The sequence below is a fragment of the Falco punctatus genome (assembly GCF_963210335.1).
Source record: "Falco punctatus genome assembly, chromosome: 2".
Lineage (NCBI taxonomy): Eukaryota > Metazoa > Chordata > Aves > Falconiformes > Falconidae > Falco > Falco punctatus.
In genome coordinates this window covers 33,362,847-33,389,530 of record NC_137581.1, presented here as the reverse complement: position 1 = coordinate 33,389,530, position 26,684 = coordinate 33,362,847, and the positions used below count along the sequence as shown (strand labels likewise).

General features: G+C 38.6%; 1 protein-coding gene across 1 annotated transcript; it reads left to right on the top strand.

Annotated features, from left to right (window-relative positions):
- The first annotated feature begins 140 nt into the window (after positions 1-140).
- On the top strand, positions 141-26,169 carry DNAJC15 (DnaJ heat shock protein family (Hsp40) member C15). Its single transcript, XM_080376816.1, has 6 exons — positions 141-491; positions 8,494-8,545; positions 10,913-10,986; positions 18,047-18,123; positions 22,744-22,814; positions 25,953-26,169. The coding sequence occupies exons 1-6, from the start codon at positions 390-392 to the stop codon at positions 26,021-26,023; spliced, it is 447 nt and encodes a 148-aa protein (XP_080232942.1). The 5' UTR covers positions 141-389; the 3' UTR covers positions 26,024-26,169.
- The last annotated feature ends 515 nt before the right edge of the window (positions 26,170-26,684 follow it).

The following is a 26,684-nucleotide window of genomic DNA, read 5'->3' as shown; positions in this document are numbered from 1 at the left end:
TATTCTGAAGACGGCCATGAATAATTTGTGCGTGGCTTTCTCCAAAGTGTTTTCTCTCCTCCTTATCCTATTCTTTTAATGCACGCATTACCTCACACCCCTTCATCTCACTCACACACCCACCCCTGGTTGTCCTGGGATTTAAAACGAGCTGCCACCTCCGGTCTTCCAGCGCCTCAAGACAGTCAGGAGGACAACTAATGACGGGGACACCAGCCTCCGGCTTCGGCCCAGCGCCCCACCGGTGGCCGAGCGGGGCTCCGTCGGGGCCGCCTCCCGCCCCGCCGCGGCCGTGACGCGCGACCGGCGAGGGGAGGGGCTCCGCCGTCCGCCCGGCTGGTTTGTCCCTCCGGCCGACCCGTAGCGCCCGCCCTGCTGCCCTCTCCAGCATGGAAGGAGCGGCGGCCTCCTCCGAGGGCCTGCGCTATGCCGAGTACGCCAGAGTCCCTACGGGCGCCGGCAAGGGCCATGCCGAGCTGGACCGAGGGCTGGTGAGCGCGCCGGGGGCTGGGTGGCAGCGCATCCCGCGAGTGGCGGCCGAGGGGAGGGCAGGACAGCAGCCGGCTGTGCCCCTCCGGCCCGCGGAGCCGGGGCGGGGGCCGCTCCTCCCCCCGGGCTCGGTGCCGCCGCGGGGTGACCCCCGCGGGTCCGGCTGGCGGTTGGGCCCTGCCGGGCCGTGAGGCCGCCACCTGCCCTGTTTGCCAGCCCGGGGCTTTCACCCCCCGGGTGCGAGCAGCGGGACAGCGGTCGGGGGACGGGGCTGTGGGGGCGGGGGTGCCCGGCGCGGGAAGGCGGGCGCCTCTCGCCTCAGGCGCGGCAGGGCCTTCACGGGCGGGGGCGAGCGGGCCCGAGCTTTGGTTCCCCTGCCGTACAGACACGATACACTTGTGATGTTTCCACGTGCTGTGCAAGCTTTGTTACGGCGGGTTTGGGCGTTAATGGTTTTGTAGAGCGCTGTTTCAGGGAAGTGGCTCTCACCTGGTGCTTTGCGATGGGAGGGAGGCCGGGTGGCTCTGGAGTGGAGCCAAGGTGCCGCCGAAGTGTCCTGGTGCAGGGCTGTGGTCTGGGGGAAGGGCACTGGAACTTCATCCCACTCCTTGGTTCTGGTCACTGTGACTAGTTCGTGGGACAGCGAGTTCCCTTTAGAAAAGGAGAAGTGCGACAAATACATGGATCGCTGCTTAAAGCACTGGATGGTGAAGTTTCCATGTTTTGAGAATGGCTTTAAAGATGTATTTGCCTTACTTCATTGTGTGCGTGTTGTTATATCTACTTTTTTAAAAAAACATTTTTTATATCATAGTTCTTTATAAGTTATTTATTCATTGTTACTACTGTCTAGGTCTAGGACTTCCCCCCCGACCCCCAAGAGAGTTTTTCTGTGTATTTAACAGCAAGCTGTGTAATCTTTAGACACTGAGTCTTAAACTTACTATTGTCAAGTCCATGTACTCTCCCCATGGAATTCTAGCAGGGAAATTCCTAGTGAATTTTGTGGACTCTTTGGGTCATCTTACTTGTTTGGGCTAAAAATTGCACCTGGGGTTACCACGGCTTGCTCTGTTGGTAGGAATTATTTTGTCAGATCCAGAGATTGAGGTAGGTCTTTAGAAGAGTAGAATCTGGATTGCTGCAATTGTCTGTTGAAATTTATTCTTTAGCCAGGCCTTTCAGTGGAGAATGCAGTATTTTTCAGGCATATATACATTGTAAACTGTTAGCATACAGTTGGCAGTAGAAGCTCTTTTAACAGTTTCTCTGGATGGTGTCGTGTAGATGGATAGCGGAAGAAAGGACAGTTATTATTTCATTCCTGGCTAAGGAATTCAGAAGGAGGTTAAGCTATGTATAACCAAATTCTAAAATTTGCCAGAGAGAAATAGCAAGATCAACCGTAGTGTTTTTGCATCTGTCCCTCTGACGTCCTACAGAGCCCTTCTTGCCACAGTGGAAGGAAATAGTAGCAGAAGAAAAGTCAAACAGCAGCATCCGCCTCGGGGGGCTGAAAGAGCTACCCTGAATCTACCTACCCTATCTTACCCTGAATCGTAGTTGTGAGCTGTCCAGGATGTTAGCTGAAGTCACTTGATCATGATCACTGTTACTCTGGTAGCTGGTTTACAAAAGCGTTCGCAGTTTGAAGCGATGAAAGAGCAAAAGTAGAAGTATAAAGAGTCTGTTCTCACAGATAACAGCAACAGGCCATTGTTAACACACAAGAGGGTTGATTTGAATACTTTATGGTAATGCTTCTGTTAGTGAATCTGTTGCTCAGGTACCATTTCCTATGAAAAAATAGCAGAAACTGTAGGCATAGCTTTATATACAAACCAAAAAAGTTGCTCTGAAATAAATGACGCAAGAGTTAACATGAGAATTGGGTGAGTACAGAGAACAGCATCTAGCTGAAATTACTTTTAATTTGCTGTTGGAAAAAAAATTCAGTCTCATAGGAAGGTAAGATTGGAAGGAAGGTATTAGATTATGAAATCAAATCTGTTGCAGATACTTCATAATATAATCCCACTTCAAAATGTATTCAGCTCCATATAATTAGGTGGTTTGCTCTGAAACAGTCTTCCAGTAAGTTGTAGCTACTTTTCTGATGAATACAAGCATTATTCTAGCTTCTATGCCAAACAATCATTTATTTCAAATCAAGAATTTTTATTTAAGGAAAAATTTAGATTCAGAAATATTTTTGTACACTTGGTTAATATACTTGTGAATCCTATTTCTTAGAGTCATACAACAGTTAATAAAAAAAAAAGAAACAACAAAAAACAACAAACCACCAAACAAAAAAACCCCACCACCCAACAAACCAAACCTCCTTAAAATGAAATCTTTGGTCAAGCAATTTACTCTTCTGTACTTAGTTGAATGTAAGAACACACTTCCTATTTTGCTGATCTGTGATTAAGTATGGACTAACTACAAAATGCCATCAAACCCATCAGAACAAATTACTATTTTCTCAGCTTTTTATTCTATTACACTGTAGGTTTCTGAGGCAAAAGACACTGGAGCTCTTGCTGTGTGTCTAAAAGCTAGTTGTGAGAAGATCAAAGTATTTTTCATTTGACCGAGAAGGGTGTTTTCACTAATTGTGGTAGAAGAAGCAGTGTGTAAAATCCAAATCCTATACAAGCAGATAGGTTTTGACATTCATAATGGTGATTCCTGTAGTCTGTAGTCGGTTGTAATAGTGTTGTGCTGAAATTTTAAAATTGAAAAAATTTAAAAATTGAAATTCTACTTCTGTTTATAAGTTTAACTTTTTTGTACTTCATAGAGAGGCTGCAATGCTAAGAATTACAGAAGTAGTTATATTTTTTTGACTATGGTTAAGGTAGCAGAGCACTGTGGATTAGAAATTTGCAAAAAGATTATCTCATTCTTCCCTGTTTCTTCTGCTAAAAAAATAAGGCTACTGGCAGATCAGATATTAAAAGATTAAGCCACAGATCTCTGTATGCTAACAGTATATGAAGTAAACCTCTGAACATACTCTATGTTAATTAATATGTTTTAACCTCTTGTTTGCCAAACTCTTTGGGAAGTCAGGTCTTGCAGTTGCCTTTCTAAAGTTTGTGTTTCTTACACATGTTTCTGAAAAGAATATTTTAAGAAAAATACCAGGTTTTGCAGTTTTAGCAAAACTTCATTTTATTTGTTTTCTGTATCTAAGAGGGTTTGTTATTGAAAACTGAACTATATAGTAAAAGTAAAATACTGAGATCAGCAGAATAACATTGGGTTAATGACTAACCTTTGGGAGCTGATTCACTGAATAAATAAAGGGAAAGGTGTTGCTTTTTAATCCTGTATTTCTTTATTTTTCCCTCTTGGAACTTAACAGAATGCTTTCATTTAAAAAATAAGTCTTAGAGATTTCTTGATGGCATTTTTCTGAGGGAGGGGGAGGTCAATTCTGTCCTAATTGAAAGTCAGTAAGTATTTAAATTTTTTTAGCCTTTATGAGTCTGAAATAAAATGCATTTTCAAGCAATGGGAGCTAAAAAATGGTTGTGGTGGTAGCTGTATTAGCATGCCATAAATTAACTGATCCCTTTCACAGTGATGGTGAGTTGCTCTCATTTAATATTGATATGGAAAGAGTGCATTTAATTAAAGCTTTGAACTTTATACTTTACACTTCAAAGCACCAGAATAAACCTGGATTTACTGTTCTAAATAATCAACTGAATTTAGTGAGCATGGCAAAGGACGCAGAGTCAGGCTGGACTTAAAGGGCTCATTGGTTAGTACTTGAAGCTGCCACTTATTTTATAACAGTGGCTGCGTTGGTAAAAGGCAAACCATGCAATCGTTCTTACATTGGTTCAAATTCAGTTTTTATCATGTGTGTAGCTGGATATTTTCACACACAACAAACATTCAGGGTGGTTTGGCATGACTATCAGTTCTTTGCTACTATGTGGCAATTGACTCTAATCTGCTCATCATACAAATAAGGTGAGTTACCATAAACCAGTATTTCTCAGTTTTTCTGGTGGTTGTACCTCACTTCAAAACATGGACAGCCTTTCATGCTTCTCTGGCTTGAACTTTCCATCACTTTTACCTTTTTTCTGACTTGTCTTCATATTCCTGTTGATGCTGTGTACTGCTCCTATTCTAGAGCTGCTGCCATGCTGCTTTTTTACCTGCCGTTTTCCAGGCAGCACTAGCTTTCTACTAACTGCTGGTGCTTTCCACTGAGAATGAAATAATGCATCCCAGTGGACATGGCTGACTCTATCAGAGGCCCGCAGGGGTCCCAGACATTCTGTTCCTAGACCAACACTTAAGCTATTTCTAAACTGAACTGACAGAGTCCAGGTATTATTTATTAGCCTGGTCTCTGTGCTTGGCCTTACCCGTGATGAGGTGTCTGCTGCTTAATGCCTTGTTGCAACCTGGATAACTTGTTGTAAACTGCTGACTTAAACCACCTTTTTGGTGGCAAAGCAAGTATAACTTAATTTGGACAAGTACAAGCTAATAAATATTATTTCTTTTGCCAGTGTGATCTATTTCACACATTGTTGAGCTCTTAATTGACTGTAATCACTTAGTAAAAGATTCTTGCTGTCACTCTGAACAAGTCAAGGAAAGAGGCATGGTTTAACACCAGCTGGCAACTAAGTACTATGCAGCTGCTCACTCGCTTGCCCCCCTGCCCTGGGATGGGGAGAAGAATTGGAAAAAGGTAAAACCTGTGGGTTGAGATAGAAAAAAAATCAATAATTGAAATAAATAATAATTATAATGAAAAGGGAGATAACAAAAAGAGGAATAAAACCTAAGAAAAAACAAGTGATTCACAATGCAATTGCTCACCACATGCTGACTGATGCCCAGCCAGTCCCTGAGCAGCGATTGGCACCTCTTGGCCGGCCCCTGCCAGTTTATGTACTGAGCATGACATTCTGTGGTATGGAATATCCCTTCGGCTGGTTCGGGTCACCTGTCCTGGCCCTGCTCCCTCCCGGCTCCTTGTGCCCCTGCGCACCGGCAGAGCACAGGAACTGAAGAGCCCTTGCCTTAGGGTAAGCACTGCTCAGCAACAGCTGAAACATCCCTGTGTTATCAACATTATTCCCATTCTAAGTCCAAAACACAGCACTGTACCAGCTACTAGGAAGAAAATTAACTCTGTCTCAGCCAGAACCCGGGCACATGCTCTGACTTCATTTAGAAAAAAGCTGTATTCCTCTGTACCTAGGTTCTGGATCCTATGGTTTTAACTAAGTACCTACCTCGCAACTACCTGTGATGGGGCTATTCTAGCTGTTCACATAACATAATACTGCAATTGCCTAGAGTTTTCTAGTAGAAAAAAAAAAGACTAAACATAGTGAAAGTGGCACTGCAAAGTTAAGACTAGGGGTGTTCCGGCCTTAAAAATCTGCCTGTCTATCCCATTTTAGTAACCTAACTCTTTCATTTCGGCGTAGTCTTCAGTCTCAATATTAGCATTCATTTCTGAATGTAAAAATAATTTAGTAGGTTTATGTCTGTTGTTTCTTTCAGTTCCACAAAATTTCCCCTCATCTTTAGACCATGAAAAAAAATCTAAGTACATTACCTTAAATCTAAGTACAGGAGCAGGACCATGAAAAAAAAAATCTAAGTACATTACCTTAAATAGTAGAAGATGTAAAATAGCAAAGCATACAGTTCATCTCCTCACAAAACTAAAACTCTTCTAACTTCTTCTCACAAATCTGTTTCCCTAGGCTCTCAGTATTCGAATCTTCTAAAAATTTCCTCCAATTCCTTTGCTTAGACAATAACCAGAAACAAACACATTTCTGAAAATATCACAATCCTATAGCAATTCTGTATTACTCTGTTCTGTGGTTTGTGACCATGGATTTATGTTCAAGAGACTTTTTGTCCTGATTTTGGCTGGGATAGAGTTAATTGTTCTTCCTAGTAGCTGGTACAGTGCTGTGTTTTGGACTTAGAATGGGAATAATGTTGATAACACAGGGATGTTTCAGCTGTTGCTGAGCAGTGCTTACCCCTAAGGCAAGGGCTTTTCACTTTCCTGTGCTCTGCCAGTGAGCAGGGGCACAAGGAGCCGAGAGGGAGCAGGGCCAGGACAGCGGACCTGAAATAGCTAAAAAGATATCCCACATCATAGAACGCCATGCTCAGTTTATAAACTGAAGAGACTGGCCAAGAGGTGCCAATCGCCACTCAGGGACTGGCTGGGCACGGTGAGCAATTGCATTGTGAATCACTTGTTTTTTCTTCAGTTTTATCTCCACCCACACTTTCATTACAATTGTTAATAAATATGTTTTGTTTTATTTCAGTGATTAAACTTTTCTTAACTCATTGTTTTTACCTTTTTCCAATAATTCTCCCCATCCCATTGCAGGGGGATGGAGGGAGAGTCAGTGAACAGCTGCGTGGCACTTAATTGCCAGCTGGGGTTAAACCAGCACAGTAGGCTACCACTTTTTTCCATACTGACAGTGATCACAGCTGATTGCCTTCAAAGCTGAAGCCATAGGAGCCACTGGGCATGATGGCAGTGCCTACACCTTGTACAGCAGTGCATTTCCTGGGAAAGTTGTCAACCTGTGTTCTAAACCCTATTAGCCAGCTCTAGAAGGCTTTAAAACCAGTGTTTCCCAACTCTTCCCCTACTCGCTCTGTTTAGAAATGAGATTGGGTACAATCAAAGAAGATTTTAGCCCCAGGAATCTCAGTAGCAAAGGCAACTTGGCTCCAAATCTCCAAACCCAGTTATTAGGGCACTCACATTGAAATTTGGGCTTTAAGTCTTACTGTCAGGCTTGTTGGTAGAAGACTTATAAACCACTTATTGGATAAATGCAGGAGTCAGTCATATATAGAAGTCACAGTCTGGTGATAAAAATCACTTTCACTATCATTATGTTTTGAATTCAAGCTAAACGGGCCTAATCTGACTACTTATGTTTCCTGGGGGAAAATTCAAGGCATTGTTGAACTATCATTATTGCGCTATCGCATGATAAGACAGATAGTACCACGTATGACTATTTCATTTGTTTCCAAGATTGCATGTAGGCTTTTTTGAAGTGGAACTAAAGCCCCAACACTTGCAATGATCATTACCCTTCTTGAATTCTGCAAACGTGTGAGGTCAATCCCTCCTTCAAGATCCAATATGTATCTTTCAGCAGCTTTTTGCTCAACACAGAGATACCTCTTATTGTCCTTCTTGAGGTGCCTGACTTTCTTCAAGCACTGTGTACACCTAATCTGAGGGTTCCAGTCTTTTTGGTGGGATTGCTTCCAATAAGCCCAGTTAGACTTAAAGCAGATTTTGGCTGCTGATAAACATTGTCTGAAATCTGTCAGAAATCAGCCTATTCACGAATATTTGTACTATATGATAGAGTGTAGCCAGTGATTGACACTAATGAAAAGAGGTTACTGGGCTTCATGTATTTATTGGGGCTTCCATGAGTCAAAACATGAAAGATGGAGAACACTAATGTACATTTGTGGTTGTAGCATTTAAGTTAATATTCCAATACAATCTTGAAGTAATTTTATTATGAGATTTCCAGTGAAGGACTTTGCAAAATAATATTGTTTGTTTTAGTTCTTTATGTTTTTCTAATGAACTGATACTTTCTGTTATGTAATGTGTTGACTTAGTCTGCACAAGTAATTTCAAGTAATCACAAATAGTTGTCTGCTTTATATTTTTATCATGACATACTGTGAGCTGCTTTGTCAGTGTTCACTGATTTGCTAATGGGTAGTTCCAGGTTACACCTGATGCATTGGCATGGGTTAATGGGACTGAACTATAAAATCTAACATAGCCTGTGGAATACAGAACTCACTTTTATCTGTCTGGTAAATTATATATGAAATGTCTATGTCAGACATCAGAAATACTCACTGTTAAAGTAAAAGGTGCATGTATTTTAAATTAGAATTTGCATGTTATTCTGATTCCTGTTTTTCTGCTTTTAGGCCAGGACTATGATAGCAGTTGGGCTTGGTGTTGCAACTGTTGCATTTGCAGGTAAGCTAAATTACCAGCTTAGTGTGGAATTACTGCTTGTGAGCTGCAGTTTCCAAAAGGGTTAATGAAGTTTTTATGAATATAAATAGTGAAAAGTGGAAGGTCACTTGAGAGTTCTCTGGAGAATTGTGTTCAGTTACAGTTCCTGTCCCTTCAAAATCCTTGACATATTTTCCAAGTTTTTTTGGGAAAAATCACAGCTATTTTTGTCGGCATCAGCTAAAAGGTTCCATCTGCTTTTTGTCTGCAAAATGTAATGTGAAAAGTTTACTTTGTTTATTTAATAACATAGAATCATAGAGTTATTTAGCTTGGAAAAGACCTTTAAGATCATCAAGTCCAACCATAAACCTGTATGCTGCCAAGTCCACCACTAAACCACGTCCTTAAACACAACATCTACATGTTTTCTAAATACCTCTAGGGATGGTGACTCAACCGCTTCCCTGGGCAGCCTGCTCCAGTGCTTGATAACGCTTTCAGTGAAGACATTTTTCCTAATATCCAGTCTAAATATCTTTTAGATAGTGAAATTTTGAGACTGTTTCCTCCAGTTTTATCACTTGTTACCTGGGAAAAGAGACCAGCAGTTTTATAGATTACTGTTCCCTAGCTACTTGTTACTACCCTGAAGCGCTGAAGAAACTGGTCTTGCACTGAAGTAGGTGGAGTACTCACAAGTTAGAAATAGTAACTTTAGAGTCCATAAGCACCTGTTCAGACTAACCTGAGTGGTTTGACAGTGATGCAGACTGAAGAATCATCAGTTGAGTCATTTGCCTATTTTCGGGAACAAGAGCAAATCTATTGCAAGGTGAGGGCTCTGTAGTACAGAAGAGTGCAACAGGATCTTGTGATGTGAAGGTGATGCTCAACAAATTCAAATACAGAAAAATGGAAGGCTGTAGTGGCTGTGGTGATTTTATCATACTAAAGTGTTTCCACAGTACATTGTTTGTTACCTGAACTCTTTGCCTCTGGACTGTATGTTCTTCTGAAAAATAGGTTCTAGTCTGAACATCAGGGCATGGGCTTAAAATAATTTGTACTCTGGGGTACTCAGACCAAGTAACTGTGGTCTGTTCTGGTTTCGAAGTACACAAATTATTTCCATTTTTTTCAGCATATATGTGGAAATGCATACACCAACAATAGATGCAATAGATGAACAAGTTGCAGCAAACATTAGCAGGTGTTTAGTGGGTACAATTGTGTGTGGGGGAGGGTTGGTTAGGGGAAGGAAAGACAAGATCTTTGGTGATGTACACCCATTAAGAGTTTGGTTTATCTATGTGTTTGTATAGAAGCAGAAGAGGAGTGCTGTTAAAATTTCTGCTGGTTGAGCTGAAATATTAATGGCAGCTAGCAAAGAAGTAGTAACAGCAAGCATTAAAAAGAAGGTGAGGTAATACATTAGTACATCACAGCATGACAACAGTGATACTCTAACAGTGATTTTAACTTCCGTGTTAACGTAGGCACAGGTTTACATGACTAAACATATGGACACATTGCATATTTTAAGAATGAAAGCAAGATGGTGTTTGAATGAAGCAGAGCCACATTTAATAACAAGTTTTTGCATTGTGTATAATAGTACATTACATTGCTAATGAATAGTTAATCAAGCACAGTAATTGGGGAGAGGGGACTCACAGGGAAATCCTGCAGTAACATGGTGCAAATCTTGGTTCTGAAGTTGATAGACCTGCTTTGTACTTCTAAGAACACAGTCAGTAGTGTTCCTTCTAGTCTTTACTAGCTATAGATGTTCACTGCCAGTGGGGAGTTGAATGGTTCTGAATCCCAGAGGATCGTCTCTTTGTAACAAAAAATACCAGTACTTACAAAATGTGTGATTAAGCATACAACATCACAGCAAGAAATGTGTAGTACATAGATTTCTTTTTTGAAGTTGCAACCTTTGAACAGTATTTAATAAATAATGTATATGTAAAGCTAATGTTTTATACTACGCTTTTTTCTTAAAGTTCACAAGGCAGATATCTTCATTTATCATATTGAAGTGCATTTGAATCTATTTCTTTTGTCAGCAAACACAGTGGATCTTTGCAGTCCATGACTAGGTTTTTAGATAAGGTATACTAAACCTCTTCCCCTCCCTTCCCCAGTAGTGCAAAGATTGAAAAATGTAAACCATAGCAAGTTTACTGTGGAACTTTGGCTGGGCAAGATCCAAAAATGGCTGTTGAGGGAACATCTTGAAAAGCAGTAAAGTGCAATGTTGCTGTACAGAATATAAATGAGACAAAAAGATTAACAAGGAAGGATTTTTATTTTTTCTTTTTTTTTTTTTCCTTTTAGTGAATGTTGGCTATCATTTCCATTAACTTCAATCTGTTTCAGGTCGTTTTGCTTTCCACCTTTGGAAGCCATTGGAGCAGGCAATTACAGAAACAGCAAAGAGGATTTCAACTTCTGTAAGTTTAGAGGTTACTTTCTACTATGTGTTTTTAGATTTCAAGTATTTAGAAAGGAGACGTTTTATATTAAACATGGTAAGTGCCACTTAAGTTATTTTTTTTTTCTAGGATAGGGGTGCTCCTTACTTGTGTATGTTCTGGCGTATTATCCGGTATATTTTAAACCCCTGTGGATGAAGCTATATCAGAAGATGTTTATGAGTTTGATAAACAGTTCTGATTTTTGTGGTGATGTTCCATGTTTCAGAACTCTTTGCTAGTAAATGTATGATAAATTGTTGAAGTGTGCTGTAAGAAAATAGCTAATTTCTAGAGATTACAAAGGAGTGACATGCAGTTTCATTTCAGGAAGCTAAAACTGAAAGAATTTAAAGTCATTTTTCTTTCAGATACAGTGTTAAAAATAAAGAAGACAAATTGATAGACTGCTAGGAAAGGTTGCCATAGAGATGGGGGAGCTTATTTTCTTGTGCATGCGAGAGTTGCCTTTTTTTTTTTCTTCCCCATCTAATCTGAACTTTTAACCAAGTTTTTGTTCTTTGTTTTGCCCTACATATTTTACAAATATATTAATGAGGCAATAAATCAAGAGGTAGAGTGTTGTGAGAGGAGCATATGCGGGGAATATTCGAGAGCATTTACTTTCTGCTTCAGTGGCTACACTGTCCTCTGGTAAATAAATAAGTACGTTCCATTCCTGTTTGATTAAAGTAATTCCCAGAGAGGTGTATGTCTGCTTGTGGCAGTGTATTCTTTCAGGGTTCATAGTCAGTGAATGCTTCACCACAGTGGAAGGAGCACCATTTCCCTCTTATGCCGATGGGTGAGGGTGTTGAGGGAGTAGTTGTTGCAGATTATTATTTCCTGAAAAATATATTTAAAGTAGTTGTTTTTTTTTAAAAAAAAAAGTGATCATTAATATTGTTCCTGTTAATGTGAGGCTGGTTGCAGCACAGAGCCTGTCTGCAGTGTATAGACAGATCCTAGGGTCCAAATTCATTTGCCATCAGTACTTCATGTTCATGTGCTGAAACTCCAGTTTTCATCAGTGCAAGCTTCCTGGGGAGGAAAGGACTCGAAACATGGGCTGTCCTCTTGGGGATGGTCCACACTTGTTCTTAATTGTGATGTGTATCAGCCAGAAACAGGCCTCCTGGATCAGTTTTTGCTTTCTGTCACTCTATTGCATTGCTGTTGTGAGACCAACACCATTTTTTTTTCCCTTTTCAAAGTAAATTTTTGAGAGATTCGAAGGTGCCTGCCAAAACAGCAGAGGGGACTTTAGGTACTGTGAATTAAATTGCTTTCACATGATACAGATCCAGTCTGACTTCAGGCTTGCTAGAAGTAGCTAGCAATAAGGACATGTGGCTTCAGAGTAGGGAGAGCTTCAGTCTTCACCTTCCCTCCCCAGCAGTTTTACTCTAGCATTTCTTCTTCTATCCATTTGTAGACATAGGCTAGAGAATCTAAATTCAGACGTGTTCACTTAAGAAAGCAGACGGTGACTCTTTTTATCACATTGAAATACGACATGTTGCTGCACAGAGAGGTGTCTGCTCCTAGGAAACCGTACCCTTCAATACTGGTATACTGGCTGAGCCAGGGTCATTACAGGCCTATCGCATTTTTACCACAGTGACTTTCAGAGTCCTGCAGAATTCATGAACAACATAAAGAGCAACCAGGAGCTTCTGCACTTCTCGGTGTTCCCAGTCCCTGGAGCTGCATCCTCTGTTTGCCTTTGCATCCTGCCTCATAGCCCAGAATTATATGTTGATTTCTAGTAGAGTACATGTCTTCCATTATTCTATTTCTGAACTTGCAACTATGAGTTTTCAGTGTAAGACGAGTTCTGCTGAATACAATAAAAATTCTCTCTTATTTGCCATTAACTGTATGTATTTGTCAGCTTTACATTTGTGAGGGTAATGATAATGTTTTTCTTCCACAGTCATAGTCAATTTTAGGATACTTGTGTAATTCTTAGCCAAAATCAGTTGTTCTTTACTACTCTACAGCTACTACTTTCTTGGATTGTATTTTTTTCCAAGTATTTTTCTTCTCCCCTTAACAATTAGTTATTACCTATTTATAATTTTTCATTAAACAATACAGAAAATACAGGTCAAAAGATCTTCTGTAAGGGCTTATTGTCCAGACTTCTTATTTCAGTGGCTTTACATGATTTTGTTTGGAGAATTTGAAGCTGCTGAGTATTATCTGTGGATTAGCACTTTCATCACGTTTTACAGCATACCCTCCTCTAAACTTTACTGACAATTGAAATCAAGCAGTTAATACTTCTACCTTTGCTTACTGGAGGAAGAATCTCACATTAAAAGCTAGTGCCTAGGCTTACTGTTACTTTGCTGGTTTCCTATGGTATTTAGAGGTACCTAACTTTCAGAAGTTACTCTAGCTTTCTAGAATCAAACCCTGTCCCTCATCACCTCCCTTTTTGTTTTTTGGTAGGTTTTTTTTTTGTTTGTTTGTTTTTGTTTGAGAGAGACTGTGAAGCAGCTGTCTGTTTCAAAGCTAGCTTGTTCTCTCTGTAAGCCCCCATTCTTCCTCCCCTCATTTGCAACTGATGTTGTGTGTCCTGTCCCCGTCATCCCCCTGCCCCCCAACCCCCCCTCCCCGTTTGAAGTAGAAATCACAGTTTGTGTTGGTTGTAGTCACACAAAGTAATCCAGATGCCATTTATGCTTTCTTCCTGCTCACTAATAAATGACTTGGGTAAGGTCAAGTTGAGCAATTCTGAAGTGATGATTTAAAATGCTTGCTTGCTCTGTCTCGGGTATTTGACACTTCCTATTTACTTACCTAAATAAATAACATGTACAGTCAACAGCTGCACTCATCTTTTACTTGCTTTTCCTTACTATTTGTGACTAAAAGTGGTACGTTTATTCTGAATTTCTACCTCTCATTTAACTTTAACTTACAGCAGTTAAACAGGTATTCTTAAATATGATGTGTAAATGCTGCTGTAATTTGGCTCTGAAATTCTGTACCATCTTTTTTCAATGGAGAAAGACATGAGAGGAAACATTGTCATTTCCCCTCTATGACAAGTCGTAATGCTAGTTTCCAGAGAAACGCTTCTTTAGTTTGAGCCTGGTTTTGTTACAGGTGACACAAATGCCAGTGACACTGTTTTGTTTCTGTGTGTAGTGACAGGAGTCTGTTGCCAGTAGAAGGTGCGTAGCACCAAGTAGTCATTTGGCTTTTCTTCCTTAGGCAGACCTTAATGCTGTTAATTATAATAATATTTCCTGAAATGTGGAATTTAAAAAAAAAAAAAAAAAAGAATTTCAATAGCGTTCATTACTTTTCTTTGTTGAATCACTGATATTGAAGGTTGGAAGTTAGAAGATACTGAAGATAGAAACAGAAATTCTAGGCAAAATGAACTGTCAAAATACTTAAATACCACAATCCTGAAAATTCTGCATTCCAGAAGAAAATGGTGTTTTCTATAGCACTTAATTAGAGATTTTTGCACTGCATTTCCCTTATTGGATCTGATTCTGCTCAGACTCACAGTGTTCTGAATTGAGAGGTAAGGGTAGCAAACATCTCTCTTGTCCTTCATTGAAAATAGTTTCCAGAGAATAATGCAATTTGCAGTCCTTTTTTTTTATTTATTTATTTTTAATAACTGAAGTTAAGGAAGTTGAAGTTGATCTTGGCAAATTATAGGTTATACTATAATACAGCTTCTAAATAGTTTGTTATTATAGTTTGGGGGTTTTGGGTTTTTTTTTCCTTCCAGTGTTTGTTACCATTTCAGTGGAGAAGTATACTGGTGGTGGAACAACACATACAGTTTTCAGAAAAACTCACTACTTCATGTTACATGATGGATGAAAAAGTCTCAGTTACGGAGTTTTGAATCTCTTACCTGGCATTGAAACAGTGATTATGCTTTCCCTGTGCTATGCCAGGAAAAGTATCTTGAAAACGTCACGATCCAAATGGGTTGGATTTTCTTAGCTGACTGCTTTTGTGAAAATTTGCAAGAGTGAATAGACATTTGCAAAGCAAGTCTAGCCATTTTCTGTTTCCCCACCGCCACCCTCCCAAATCTATGAATAGTATTTGTTCAGGAAGCAGAATTTGCTCCCGTAAGTTGCTGAACATAATAATATATAAGAATAACATGCAAGGAAACAAAGTAAATGAAATGATAGGCTGTCCCCTCATCCCAAATAGTATAAAGAAATGGAGAGGTTATGTCAATGTCTTTTCCAGTACAGACTTTGTTTGCAATAGCCAAAGTTAATAAATAAACCAGTGTCTTTGTCTGGAACTGCTTGCTCATCGAGAAGTTCTCATAACAGAAAATATCTTGAGTATTGTTTCATTTTATTACGGCCATTGCTTAGAATTTACAACTGGGGGTGGGGAGGGGCGGGCGAGCAGGGGGAAGCTTTGATTTTGATAGCATACAAAAGTTGTTTCATTAGGGAACTAGAAATTTGTGAAGACGTTTCATAAAACGAAGACTCAACGAATCTTCCCCCTTATTCTAACCAATGGGAAAAATAGCTTTTATGTCTAATTTCCTTTAAATTCTGGTTAGGATCAAAATCTTAATTTAAGAATTGATTATTATTGTTACATGCTTCACTTCTGAGAAGAAAATGTTTTTTCTTAATGACCAGTTCAACAAACTGCTTTTGTTTGTGTGCCAAAGGGCACAGACAGAATTTTTTTTCATTCCTCTTGGAAGTGAACTGAATCAAGGCTTCCCAAGGTTAGAACAGTGTCAAGGAAGTGGGCTTTAAAAACATGAAAACGTATTTCTGAATGGAAGCCTGTAGCCATCCCTCTCTATTCTCTTATTTTAAATAGTAGATTTTATCTAAAATACCAAGAACAGAGATGAGCCATGTTAGAGATAATTCAAATATTGCTCTTCTCGACATGAACAGTGAACCAGTGTCCTCTCCTCCTGTATGAGAGTTGTATGCCAGAGTTGAAGGGCAGAGAAGAATTAACCTTTTCAGAACTCCATCTGTACCTAAGCTGCTTTGGGAGAAATTCTGGAAGACCTTTTAGAGGACATTAAAACATACTTTTCTCTCCTGGCTGTAGTTATTGTACACCATCGTTGCAAATTTTTGTGCAGTTTTGCCTCCTCAAGGGTGTTATCTGGTGGTCATTAAATTATTGGCATTGTTTCCTTGTAGAGGACTGGAGGAGCCCTTGTGTTACATACTATTAACCCGTAATGTCAATGTGTGCTGTTACAGACCTGTTTTGTGTTACCCTGTGGCTATAGAAGGGGTTCCTCAACAGATTTTTCTTGCAGGTATGACACGTGCACAGTTGCTTCAGCTTTGATACCTGTAGTGTGATTTTGTGTATGGTTTAGGGTGGGAAGAAGGAAGATAAAATCAGTTTCAGATCACAGCAGCACACTAGAAAACCTTTGCTGTGGCTGTGTGTGACTTAAGGGTAGCAATAGGTGAGGTGTTTCTGACCCATACTTTTGGGTGAATGTCACTCCTAAGCTTAATTAAAGGCTTTGCTTAGATATCATAGGCAGAGCCCTTTAAATGCTTTAATGCTTTCGAAGTTACATAAGAGAGAGTTTGTGTAAACATAAGTCAGAATTCTCACTGAATATAAGTAGATTCGTTTAGTGAGAAAAGTATTTTATTAAGGGCTAAACACATCTTTACTTGAGGGTAAAAGGAACACTTCTAAATAATCTCAGCTCTCAGGCCAGACTTCCCTTTGATAGCAACAAAAACAGCTTATTTTTTCCCCAGGTGATAGGTTTTGCATTGAGGAAAAAACTTCAGTCTTGTTGAGTGATTTCTGTGTGCCGGTCCCCAAAGGCAGGCTGTCTTGGAGCTACATCTGCTGCCTCTGGGACTTGTGCAGCTTAGACTATTATTTGTGTAGCAATGGGCTAGTCTCTAATCCTTCTCATAGAAGCATTTACGTTGAGGTCATCACTGCTAACCGTGAGTGGTGGTTCAGTAACTTTTGTTCATTTGGGTTTCTTTTAAATTTAAAATACATTTATGGTTGACAAATACACATGCAACCCATTACCTATGAAATTAATTGTAATGATTTACTCTCATATCCACCTCCTTCTTTTTAATGTTCTTTTCCCACTTGTGTTTTTTCTCCCCTTCCTAAAACAGTGGCTAAAGTCCTTCATGCCAATGAGTTTTAAAAAACTCACTCCAGATCCTTTGTCTTCTACTTGTCATCAGTGTCTAGGAAAGGATGTAAAGGCAGAAGCTGGTTAGGATTTCCCCATATAGTCTGTTACTTTCCAGTGTTCTGCTGAGTGATTTCCTGAAAGAGAGGTTGTGGCTAGACGCTAAGCCTTTTTTTGGTGTTGTAGGGTTTGGTTTTTCTTTTTTTTTTTTTTTTTTTTTTTTTTTTTTTTGTTTTGTTTTTTTTTGTTTGTTTGTTTCTTTTTGCTTATTTTTCAGGGTTCCTTCAAAGAACTGTTGATATAATTTTTGAAGTAACATTCCTTCATGTGAAAACACATACTGACTCAGTGTATTACACTTACCTGTTCTTATGCTTTTATAGTTGTTTCTACCTACTTTCTTTGTAGAAATATCTGGACTTCAGAGTGATTATAATTCCTTGGATGCCAGAGTATTGTGACTTTTGTCGTTTTCCATTGTGGTGGGACCAAAGCTGTTCTAAACAAGTTTCCTGCTTTCTCTTCCCTGCCCTCCCCAGCACACACACTGTACCACTCTATGCTAGTGTGTACTTCCATTGTGGACTTTTTTGCCCAAAGGCAGGATTTTAATGGTTGTAGCTATTAATATCTCTTACTAGCAATAGAAGATGGAAAAAACTACTGATAGTTATTTTTAAGTTGGTTTTTATATGTGTTAACACTCAGGATAAGTCCTTTCATATTAATCTGGTTTGTAATCATTCCATACCTTCAAAATAAATTATAGATAAATGTAATGCTCTGAATGAGGTCATATAAATACGATTTAGGTCCTGGGACCTTGTAGATTAAACTAATTATTGCTTGTTTTCCCTTTCTTCTTTTTAGAGTCTTTCATTGTACTACAAAGGAGGATTTGAACAGAAAATGAGTAGGCGAGAAGCTAGTCTTATTTTAGGTGTAAGGTAGGTGTGTTGTATTAATATATTTTTGTTTGCCAAGTATCGAATGAAGATGCATATTGTGAGAATGTGGAATATTCTTGCCAAAATAATAACTTTTAAAGAAGGACTTGTGATGACTTGTAAACCATGCTAATGTTCTGCTTAAGCTAAAAAGCAAACAAAATGCTAATAAAACATGCAACTTCTGTTTGGCTTGAAGGCATAGTAACATATTGCAGTGGACAATTGGTGCTCTAGAAATAATCAGAATAGCACATACTGTGCTAATTAGTGTGATCACATGGCCTGGTCTCCAAAAATACCCCTTGAGATAAGTAATATTGTAGATTATATTAATAAACGAGGAAAACAAATCAATTTTGCTCATTTTTTTCATGAGTCAGTAATACTATTTTTTTCTTTCTCCCCTCTGATTTGTACGGATTTAAAAAGTTGCAGCATATTCCAAACAAAAATACTCGGAGAGACTTGTCATTTAGAGGAAGTATGGGAAATAATTTCCAAGCTGAGTATTCAATGGATTTTTTTAATAAACATTTGGATGACCAATGGTACCACACACCTGTTTTCTGTAAAGCAGGTGGTGAGTCTGATGGCTTTCCAGATGAGAGGAGCAGATCTGACCCTGGTAGATTTCTTAGTTAAGGTTTAGATTAATTTTGAATTTTAAGGTTTAAGAGAGAGGAAAAAAAAAAAAAAACCAACCATAAGGAGAATGGTTTTAATTATCCCCAGAAGAAATTATTTCAGATGGTGAAAACTGGGACTCAAAATGCTGTTCAGGGTGCTATTTGTGTTTATTTTTAACATAATGGAAATTATGCAGTTTTAGTATTCATTTTAAGAAGTTGTATAATAAAACCTTTACATTTGTTTGAAATACTCCATGCTTGCACACTGAAGAAGAGATTTATAGGAATGCTCTTCAGAAATACTTCCTTTGGCCTTTGAGTTTGATAATGTATTAACACTTTCACTTTATAAGAGCAAATTCAGTGATATTCCAGAGTATCATATGGCAGCTTACGAAAGCACGTATACAGTGGCGATGCCTAGCTTGGACACTTCAGTCATTTACATGAGCAGTTTCATCACAATCAATACACTTGTAATTTTTAATTTTAATAGCTTGAGTCTGCACTGGAACAGTGACACTGCCTGTTGTGTTTAGACTGAATCTTGCAAACATCAAGGCTTAATCAGACTTAAGAAATGTTCTTCTTTAGGCTCAATCCTTTATAACATTTAATTGTGTAGAAGCATGGCTGATATCTTTATAGGAAATAGATTGTTTAAACATGCTTTTCTAGACCAGTTTTAACTCACTGCTTGCTGCATGACATATATATAAAAATGCCACCAAGAAGAAAAAAAGAAAGAAAGATAGGTTGTGTTGTTTTTGGGGTTTTTTTTTTGAGTTATGGAAAATGCCAGAGTATGCACAAATTAGATCTGTCTGGGCCCTGATCTTATTATTGTAACACTTGTCCTCTGTGTCATCACTTCCAAGTCATATTAAATTCTGAGGCAAAGACTTTCTTCAGTACTTCAAATGCTGAGTATGCATGGGTAGTATACATAATAAATACAAGCCATGATAAAGGTGACCATTTAATGGTAGCTTTTACATTTCAAATATATTGCCCCATTAAACATTTCAAATATTATTCTCTAACAACCATCTTGTGAGATTGCAGGGGTTTTGGTAGAAACATGCATGTGAATTACTTGTATTTAAATGATATAAAAGGTATCCAAATCTACCAAATACTGTATTGGAAATATTGACTTATCTTAAGTTCTTGCATTAGTTCTTATGAAGCAGCACTGATTACTGAAATTCAGTGTAAACACAGCAATAATATTAATTATGTACTCTGTACAAGAAACTGTTGATGGGAGAGATGGCAGAATGAGATTACGTGGGAGGTGAAAATGTTAGGAGTGTTTTACAAACATTAGACAAAATAATGTTAGCAAAATATGGCTGTCCTAAGTATACTGGTTTACAACTATCAAATTCCTACACTGAACTTCTGAGGTTAGAAAATATGTCTGAAAAGTGTGAGATAAAATTTACTGTATTATGTGATTTACTCTTTGTAACAAGATGCATACTTTTTCTTTCCAGAGGAAATAGTTAATTGTTTGTTAATGTATGAAAATATATATGTGCATTAAAAACGTTTAAATAATAATTCTTAAATGACATAAAAAAATTAGGCTATCACATTAAAAAAATAGTACAATGTGTAAGTGTACAAACATAAACATACTTGATGTTTAATCCTAGTGGCTTTGGGTTTCTTTGTTTTTTAAAAAACTTATTTTATTTGTAAACACGGCTTATTGCACAGGTAGTCATGTGATTATAGTGTTTACATGATTTCTATGACTATAATTACATGATCATAAGACCTTTCAAGTTGGTGCAGACCTCAGAAGGTCTTTAGTCCTACCTGCTGCTCTAAGCAGGGCCACCAGTGGGGTCAGAGCAGGTTGCTCAGGACTATCCAGCAGGTCTTGAAAGATGCCCAAGGATGGAGAGTGCACATCCTCGCTGGGCAATCCGTGTCCCTGCTGGACTCTCCTTGGAGTGTGCAAGTATAACATCCAGTTCACACCCCCACTTTTCAATTTGTGCCCATTTTCACTCAGCCTCCCACCGTGCATGACTCTGGAGAGCCTGGACCCATATTCTTCATGGCCTCGCTGTAGGTGCTGAGGAGGCTGCTGTGAGGTCCCCAGGCAGCCCTTTGTTCTTTGGGGGCTCCAGCCCCCCGCCACTGTGGTTGGACCTGTGTTGCTGGACCTGCTGGGTTGGCCAATGTCTTTCCTGTACAGAGGTCCCAAAACGGGAGGCAGCAGCTGGATGTGGATGCTCAAGCAGAGAAGAATAGCTGCTTCCATCGACCCGGTGACTGTGCTCCCACTCACGCAGCCCAGGAGGCTGCTGCCCTTCTCTGCAGCCAGGGCCCCGCTGGCTCTTGTTCTTGCTGCGCCCTGGGCCCCGTTCAGCAGAGCCATTCCGCAGCCTGTAGCGCCGTGAGGGGCTCTTCCTTCCCAGGTGCCGGGCTCTGCACCTGTCCTTGTTGAAGTCTGTGAAGGGTGCCTGTCACCCCATTGCTGCAGCCCCTCCAGGTCCCCCTGAACGTCAGCCCTGTCCTCCACTGTATTGACTCTTCCCACCGAGGTGATAGACTTCTCAGCCAGTTGGTAGTGTTGGAAGGCAGCACAACGTTGGAGTGACTCAAGTTGTGAGGCTGTACCATTCAACATAACTGTGATTTTGACATGAAAGGTTTTTTGGTAGTGATTTAAGAATCTTTAGAGGCCACTTTGTGCAATAAGCAATACCTTACAAACTAAGGAAATTTGATGTAAAACACCATTGTCACCATTGCTTCTTGGAGCAGTACAGCATGATTTTCCATGATATGGAACTGCAACTTTTCCACAGTTAACGCTCTAGCCATCTGAGTTTCTAAATGTGGTATATCAACTTTCCTTTTTCTATTATTAAACAACTTTACAAGTCAAAATATAGATGATTGATATTTTTAGCTGTCTGATAAGAAATACTTCATTTTTGTATTTGTGTAGTTCAAGGCCTTTCACCCTCAGTTTAATTCATACTTTCTGGGTTCCTTTCTGTTCCATTGAAATAGTCTTTTCGTATGCAGTTCTATGAACTATTTTTGCAACATACCCTAATTTCCCTGTGACAGAATAATAATTAGAGGTTGTTTACTTCGGGAATTTAGTTAGGCTGATACCTTGAATTCAAACTGTATCTACAAAAAGATTAATTAATTGAATCATCACTGATTAAGAAGTCACCTGGAGTGGAAAACACGGCTTCATTTCTGCATGCTAACAAATCACGAGAAACTGAACCATTCAGACTGTCCTTTTGCATATGATAGCCTTACTGTTTTGGCATACTGCATCCATAAGTGGTTATTTGTCTGTTAAGGTGCGTATTTAATTTAGGCCAAGTACATATTTTATGTATCTGTCATTGAATGAAACAACATTATGTAGCACTCGTAAATCAGCGTGTCCCTGAATGTAATACATTGAAGAGCTTTGCAAAAATAACAAATACAGGGTTTTTTCAGGCCCCAGCAGAAAGAAGAATTATTTATAGCAGCTATAAAAATATTTACAGTAGAACAAAATGTGATAGTATTAAATACTTGTTGTTTTGTCACTGGTCATATAAACACTTATTTTCTAGGAGGAAAAAATGTGTTTTCTGCATTTAATGGTAAGAATAACCAGCTAGAAACACCCTAGAGCTGCCGAGTTTTTTTTCTTTTTTCTTTTTTTTCCCTAAATTGTTTTAAATGAATGGATGTATTGTGTTTAAAAAACAATAAAAAAATCAAACCCTGAAAGATATTTGTATGTTTCAAATACACAGGCCTTTTAAAAATGTCCTTCTCAGTGTGTTTCACATGCCTTTGTTATTGTTACTTCCTCAGAAATGCAGTTTATGTTTTGTCCACAAGATGGTGAAAATCTCAAGATTTAATTATTTTTGAAATGCGTATAAACTATAATTTATAGCCTGAACACTGTGGCATTTATGGTAAACACTTTGATTTATTTTTGCAGTCCATCTGCTGACAAGGCCAAAATCAGAACAGCCCATAGAAGAATCATGATTTTGAATCATCCTGATAAAGGTAAATAATTACTGTTTTTCTTAACCAGAGCTGGAAAGGAAGTGGCTTAAATGAGATCTTTTAAGTTTACTGTTTGTGTAAATAACCACACTGAGTGCAAATGTATGTTATTTATAGACCTGAGCTTCTGTGTGTCTTCTCTCAGATAAACCAGGCTTTATGAACCACAGTGCTACCCATCTTCCTTTAATGTTGTTTTCTATACTTGTGCTGCTTCAGTTAAAACTATGAGCTCAGGGACCAGTCTTCCACACTTTAAAAACTCTACTACAAAATATGAAAATATTAGCTGTAACATTTTTACATTAAACTGAAATTCCTGTTTTGAACTGAGATGGATCAGTCACGTGTGAAAGTAACTTTCTGTGGGGAAATGTTCTGTAGTCACTACATCATTGATGAATTTCAGACTTCCTGGAATTCGCTTGGAAAAAATGTAAAGCTAGGCACTGTTGCTTTACTGGCCAGGTTTTTAATGTAAATTTATCTTACAGAAAAGCTATTATTATAACTTTAACTACACTACAGCTGGTTGAAAAAGAAAGCCCATATGTTCATTGCTGTTTCTACTTTCAAATAACAGATGGTGAAGAGTTGCACTGTATTTCGGAAGTCAAAAGGGGAAATCGGAGGGTTTTTATATCTTTTTGACAGAATTACAGGGCTCCCTGCCAGCACCCCATTTTAAGAAAATGAAAAAATAACTGTGACCACTAGCCATGGGAAGTATTTGATCGATTCTTTTCTTTGCTGTCTTAACCCTCAGTTTAATTCAAAAATTGTCCTGCTTATTCGATTGCACACTTTGTTTTTACACTTTCTATAATGTATAAGCTGCACAGACATACATAGAAGAGAAATTCTCTTCTGTATTTCTAATGTGTTAGGATGGTCAAAGGCCTCTTAACCACTAGAGTACCTATTAGGTCAACATTTTTTTTATAATGAATTTCAGAGTTTGTTGTAGCAGTACTTGGAGACTTGAGCCAGAACCATGAATCTCTGTGTGGATTTTGAGTAGACCTAGAGAGGCAGCTCCCGTTGCAAAGATCACACGTTTTAACGACCCGCTCTTACAGCTGTAATGCACCTGCAGCTGGGCACAGTGTATGTTTGGATGGATGTAGTGAGCCCTCCTGTGTGCTATTAAGATGGAGCATTTTCTCAGTAGGAAGACCAGTTGAAGGGATTTGTGCCTCTGTGCTGCCCCTGCAGCTCTTCTGGCATGGCTATAGAAAAAAAGCTTGTGTAATGTCTTCAGCTACAGAGCAAGAGCCTGGAGTAATCTTGAACATGTGGCATCACAGAGAGACTTGTTTGCTTATGTATGTATCTTGATTTCTTCTGGCTGTGCGTAGCACAGATGTGCTTTTAAAAATAATATTCAACATTAGAATGTTATTTTAAAATAATAATTTACCAGCTAGATTTGGTAGAAGAAAGTGCAATAATTACAGATGTTAAAAGTTACAAATTATCTGAGATCCAAAATGTTGAAAAGAAAATTATTAGAAATAAAGAAGAAATATACAGGAGTTTGCATAATAACATCCCCAGTGAGCACTACTAAAATGGTTGCTTATTAACCTTTACAGTTCAGTTTTAAAGTGTTTTTATATTGATACATTGTATGTTAATTTATCATTTACTAAAGAATATTTGCTCACAGAAAAAAGAGGCAGAAATGCCTTTTTGGACTTGCCCTAATTACAAACACTTGGGCAATCATGAGATTGAATTTTCTCTCATTGGAGGGCTCCAAAATTAATATGGCACTTAAGGATGTAAATGTAGTGAAAACACTTCCAGCACATTTGAATTTACTTTAAGATCCTCCACTCTAGACATGCAGAAAATCAACGCACGTTTTAAAATTACTTGGGATACATTGTTTATTGCAGTTTTTAGTCTTTACTGTCTGTTTGATCCTCTCGTCTACTCTTTGAAGGAAGCATTACTTAATGTAGTAAATCCTATTCCTGACTAAAAAGCCAGTTGGTTTAAAAACAAAGAAGAAAAATATTTTTGTTTTCCAGTAGTCAATTCTCTATCCTTCCCCTGCCCTACCTCGCTTTCCTCCAGTGTGTCTTAGTTATTAGGGCTACATTTAAACAAAACCAAAACTTGAACAAAAGAACTCCATTACTTTTTGCAGTTGTTTTATTACACCATGAAATTACTTTATAATTTGGATTCCTACAGGTATGTTCTAAAGAAGTCTTTAAGAAAGCCTTGCCTTTTTGTTTTTATTTACATGTGTCTACAACTAGTTCTGTGTGCTTCTTCTATCATAATCCTTTCTGATGAATAGAATAGAATGAATGAAGCGATGAATGGAAAATGATTGAACAGATGCCTTGGAAAAGGCTATTCCGTGCGCAGTACTACTGGAAACACATTTTCCTGTAAAAAAAATATAGGTGTATTGTTGTGAGTGGTAAGTTACTGATACAGACCTTGTAATGTTGGTTTTGGTGACTGTAGGCAGATGGTTGACACTCAGGGGGAGAGTAAAAAAAAAAAACCAAACACAAAAAGACCGCTGAACTGTAATCAGATTGTTAGATGGAGCGTAAAGCAATGACAGTATTCAGGACTAGAAGTTAGAAGGCGTACCATGTTTAAATAGCTTTAATGTGATGGTTTCTGGCTGGTGATTCTGGCATCTAGCATAGGAGAGGTTTGTTGTGTGTGAGTGTGCATGTGCACACACTTCCTGATTTATTTTTTTTTATGTTAAATTTATATATAAAATTTTACCTCTTAGTTTTTGGGGTCAGTGGAGATAATAGATGTTAGCTTTGGATGAGTGTTCAAGAGAGCTGACCTTGCATACATTTGCAGCAGCATTGCACTGCAAATCTAAATCACACTGATGTAAAGTGATTTCAGATTTCAGTCTTCTCTGAGACAAATTGTTCAGCATTATTCTTCAGTGACTTCAGTTTTGGTTGCATGTGTCATGTTTCCTTATCAATTAGTTTATATCAATGCCATTTTTTAAGCAGTTGTATGGAAAGGATGTATTTAGGAAGGAAAAGCTAATAACTTGCAGCATCCCCTTATTACTCACTTTTAAGTAATTTGGTACTTAATAGTGATGTGTAAATGGTATTCCTTTCCTCTTCTTCTTCTCAGGTGGATCACCTTACTTAGCAACAAAAATAAATGAAGCAAAAGACTTGTTGGAATCCAGTGCCAAAAACTGAAATCCGAAGCCTTGGGTCGTAGGAGATTCAGCAGATACATCGTGCAACAGCTTTCCTATCTACTTGCTCTGCACAGTTCCTAACACCGCATTGATTGTTCCTATTTATTTTCATAATTAAAAATTTAATACTATTTAAAACCAAAACTGAATCTTTTATAGTTATGTACAGTTATGCTTCTGTGAGGAGCAGGGAGTTGGACTTGATGATCCTTATGGGTCCCTTCAAGCTTGAGATACTCTATGATTCTGTGTCTCAATTTTAGTGTATTTTTACTGAATTATGATCCATTACAAGTTTTAAAATGTCTTCTTACTGTCTGTATTCTTCCTCATAAGTAGTTGCCTCTTTCATTAAACTTTTGGAGCTTTTTCAAATTTAAAAAAATAGTCCTAAATGTAGGGGTTTTTTCTTCAATGATGAAGACTTCATAGAATCATAGAATGGTTTGGGTTGGAAGGGACCTTAAAGATCACTTAGTTACCAGCCCCTATTGCCATGGACAGGGACACCTTCCAGTAGAGTGTGTTGCTCAAAGCCCTGTCCAAAACTAGTCTTGAACCCTTCCAGGGATGGGGCATCCACAATTTCTGTGGGCAACCTGTGCCAGTGTCTCACCATCCTCATAGTAAAGAACTTCTTCCTTATTTCTAATCTAAAT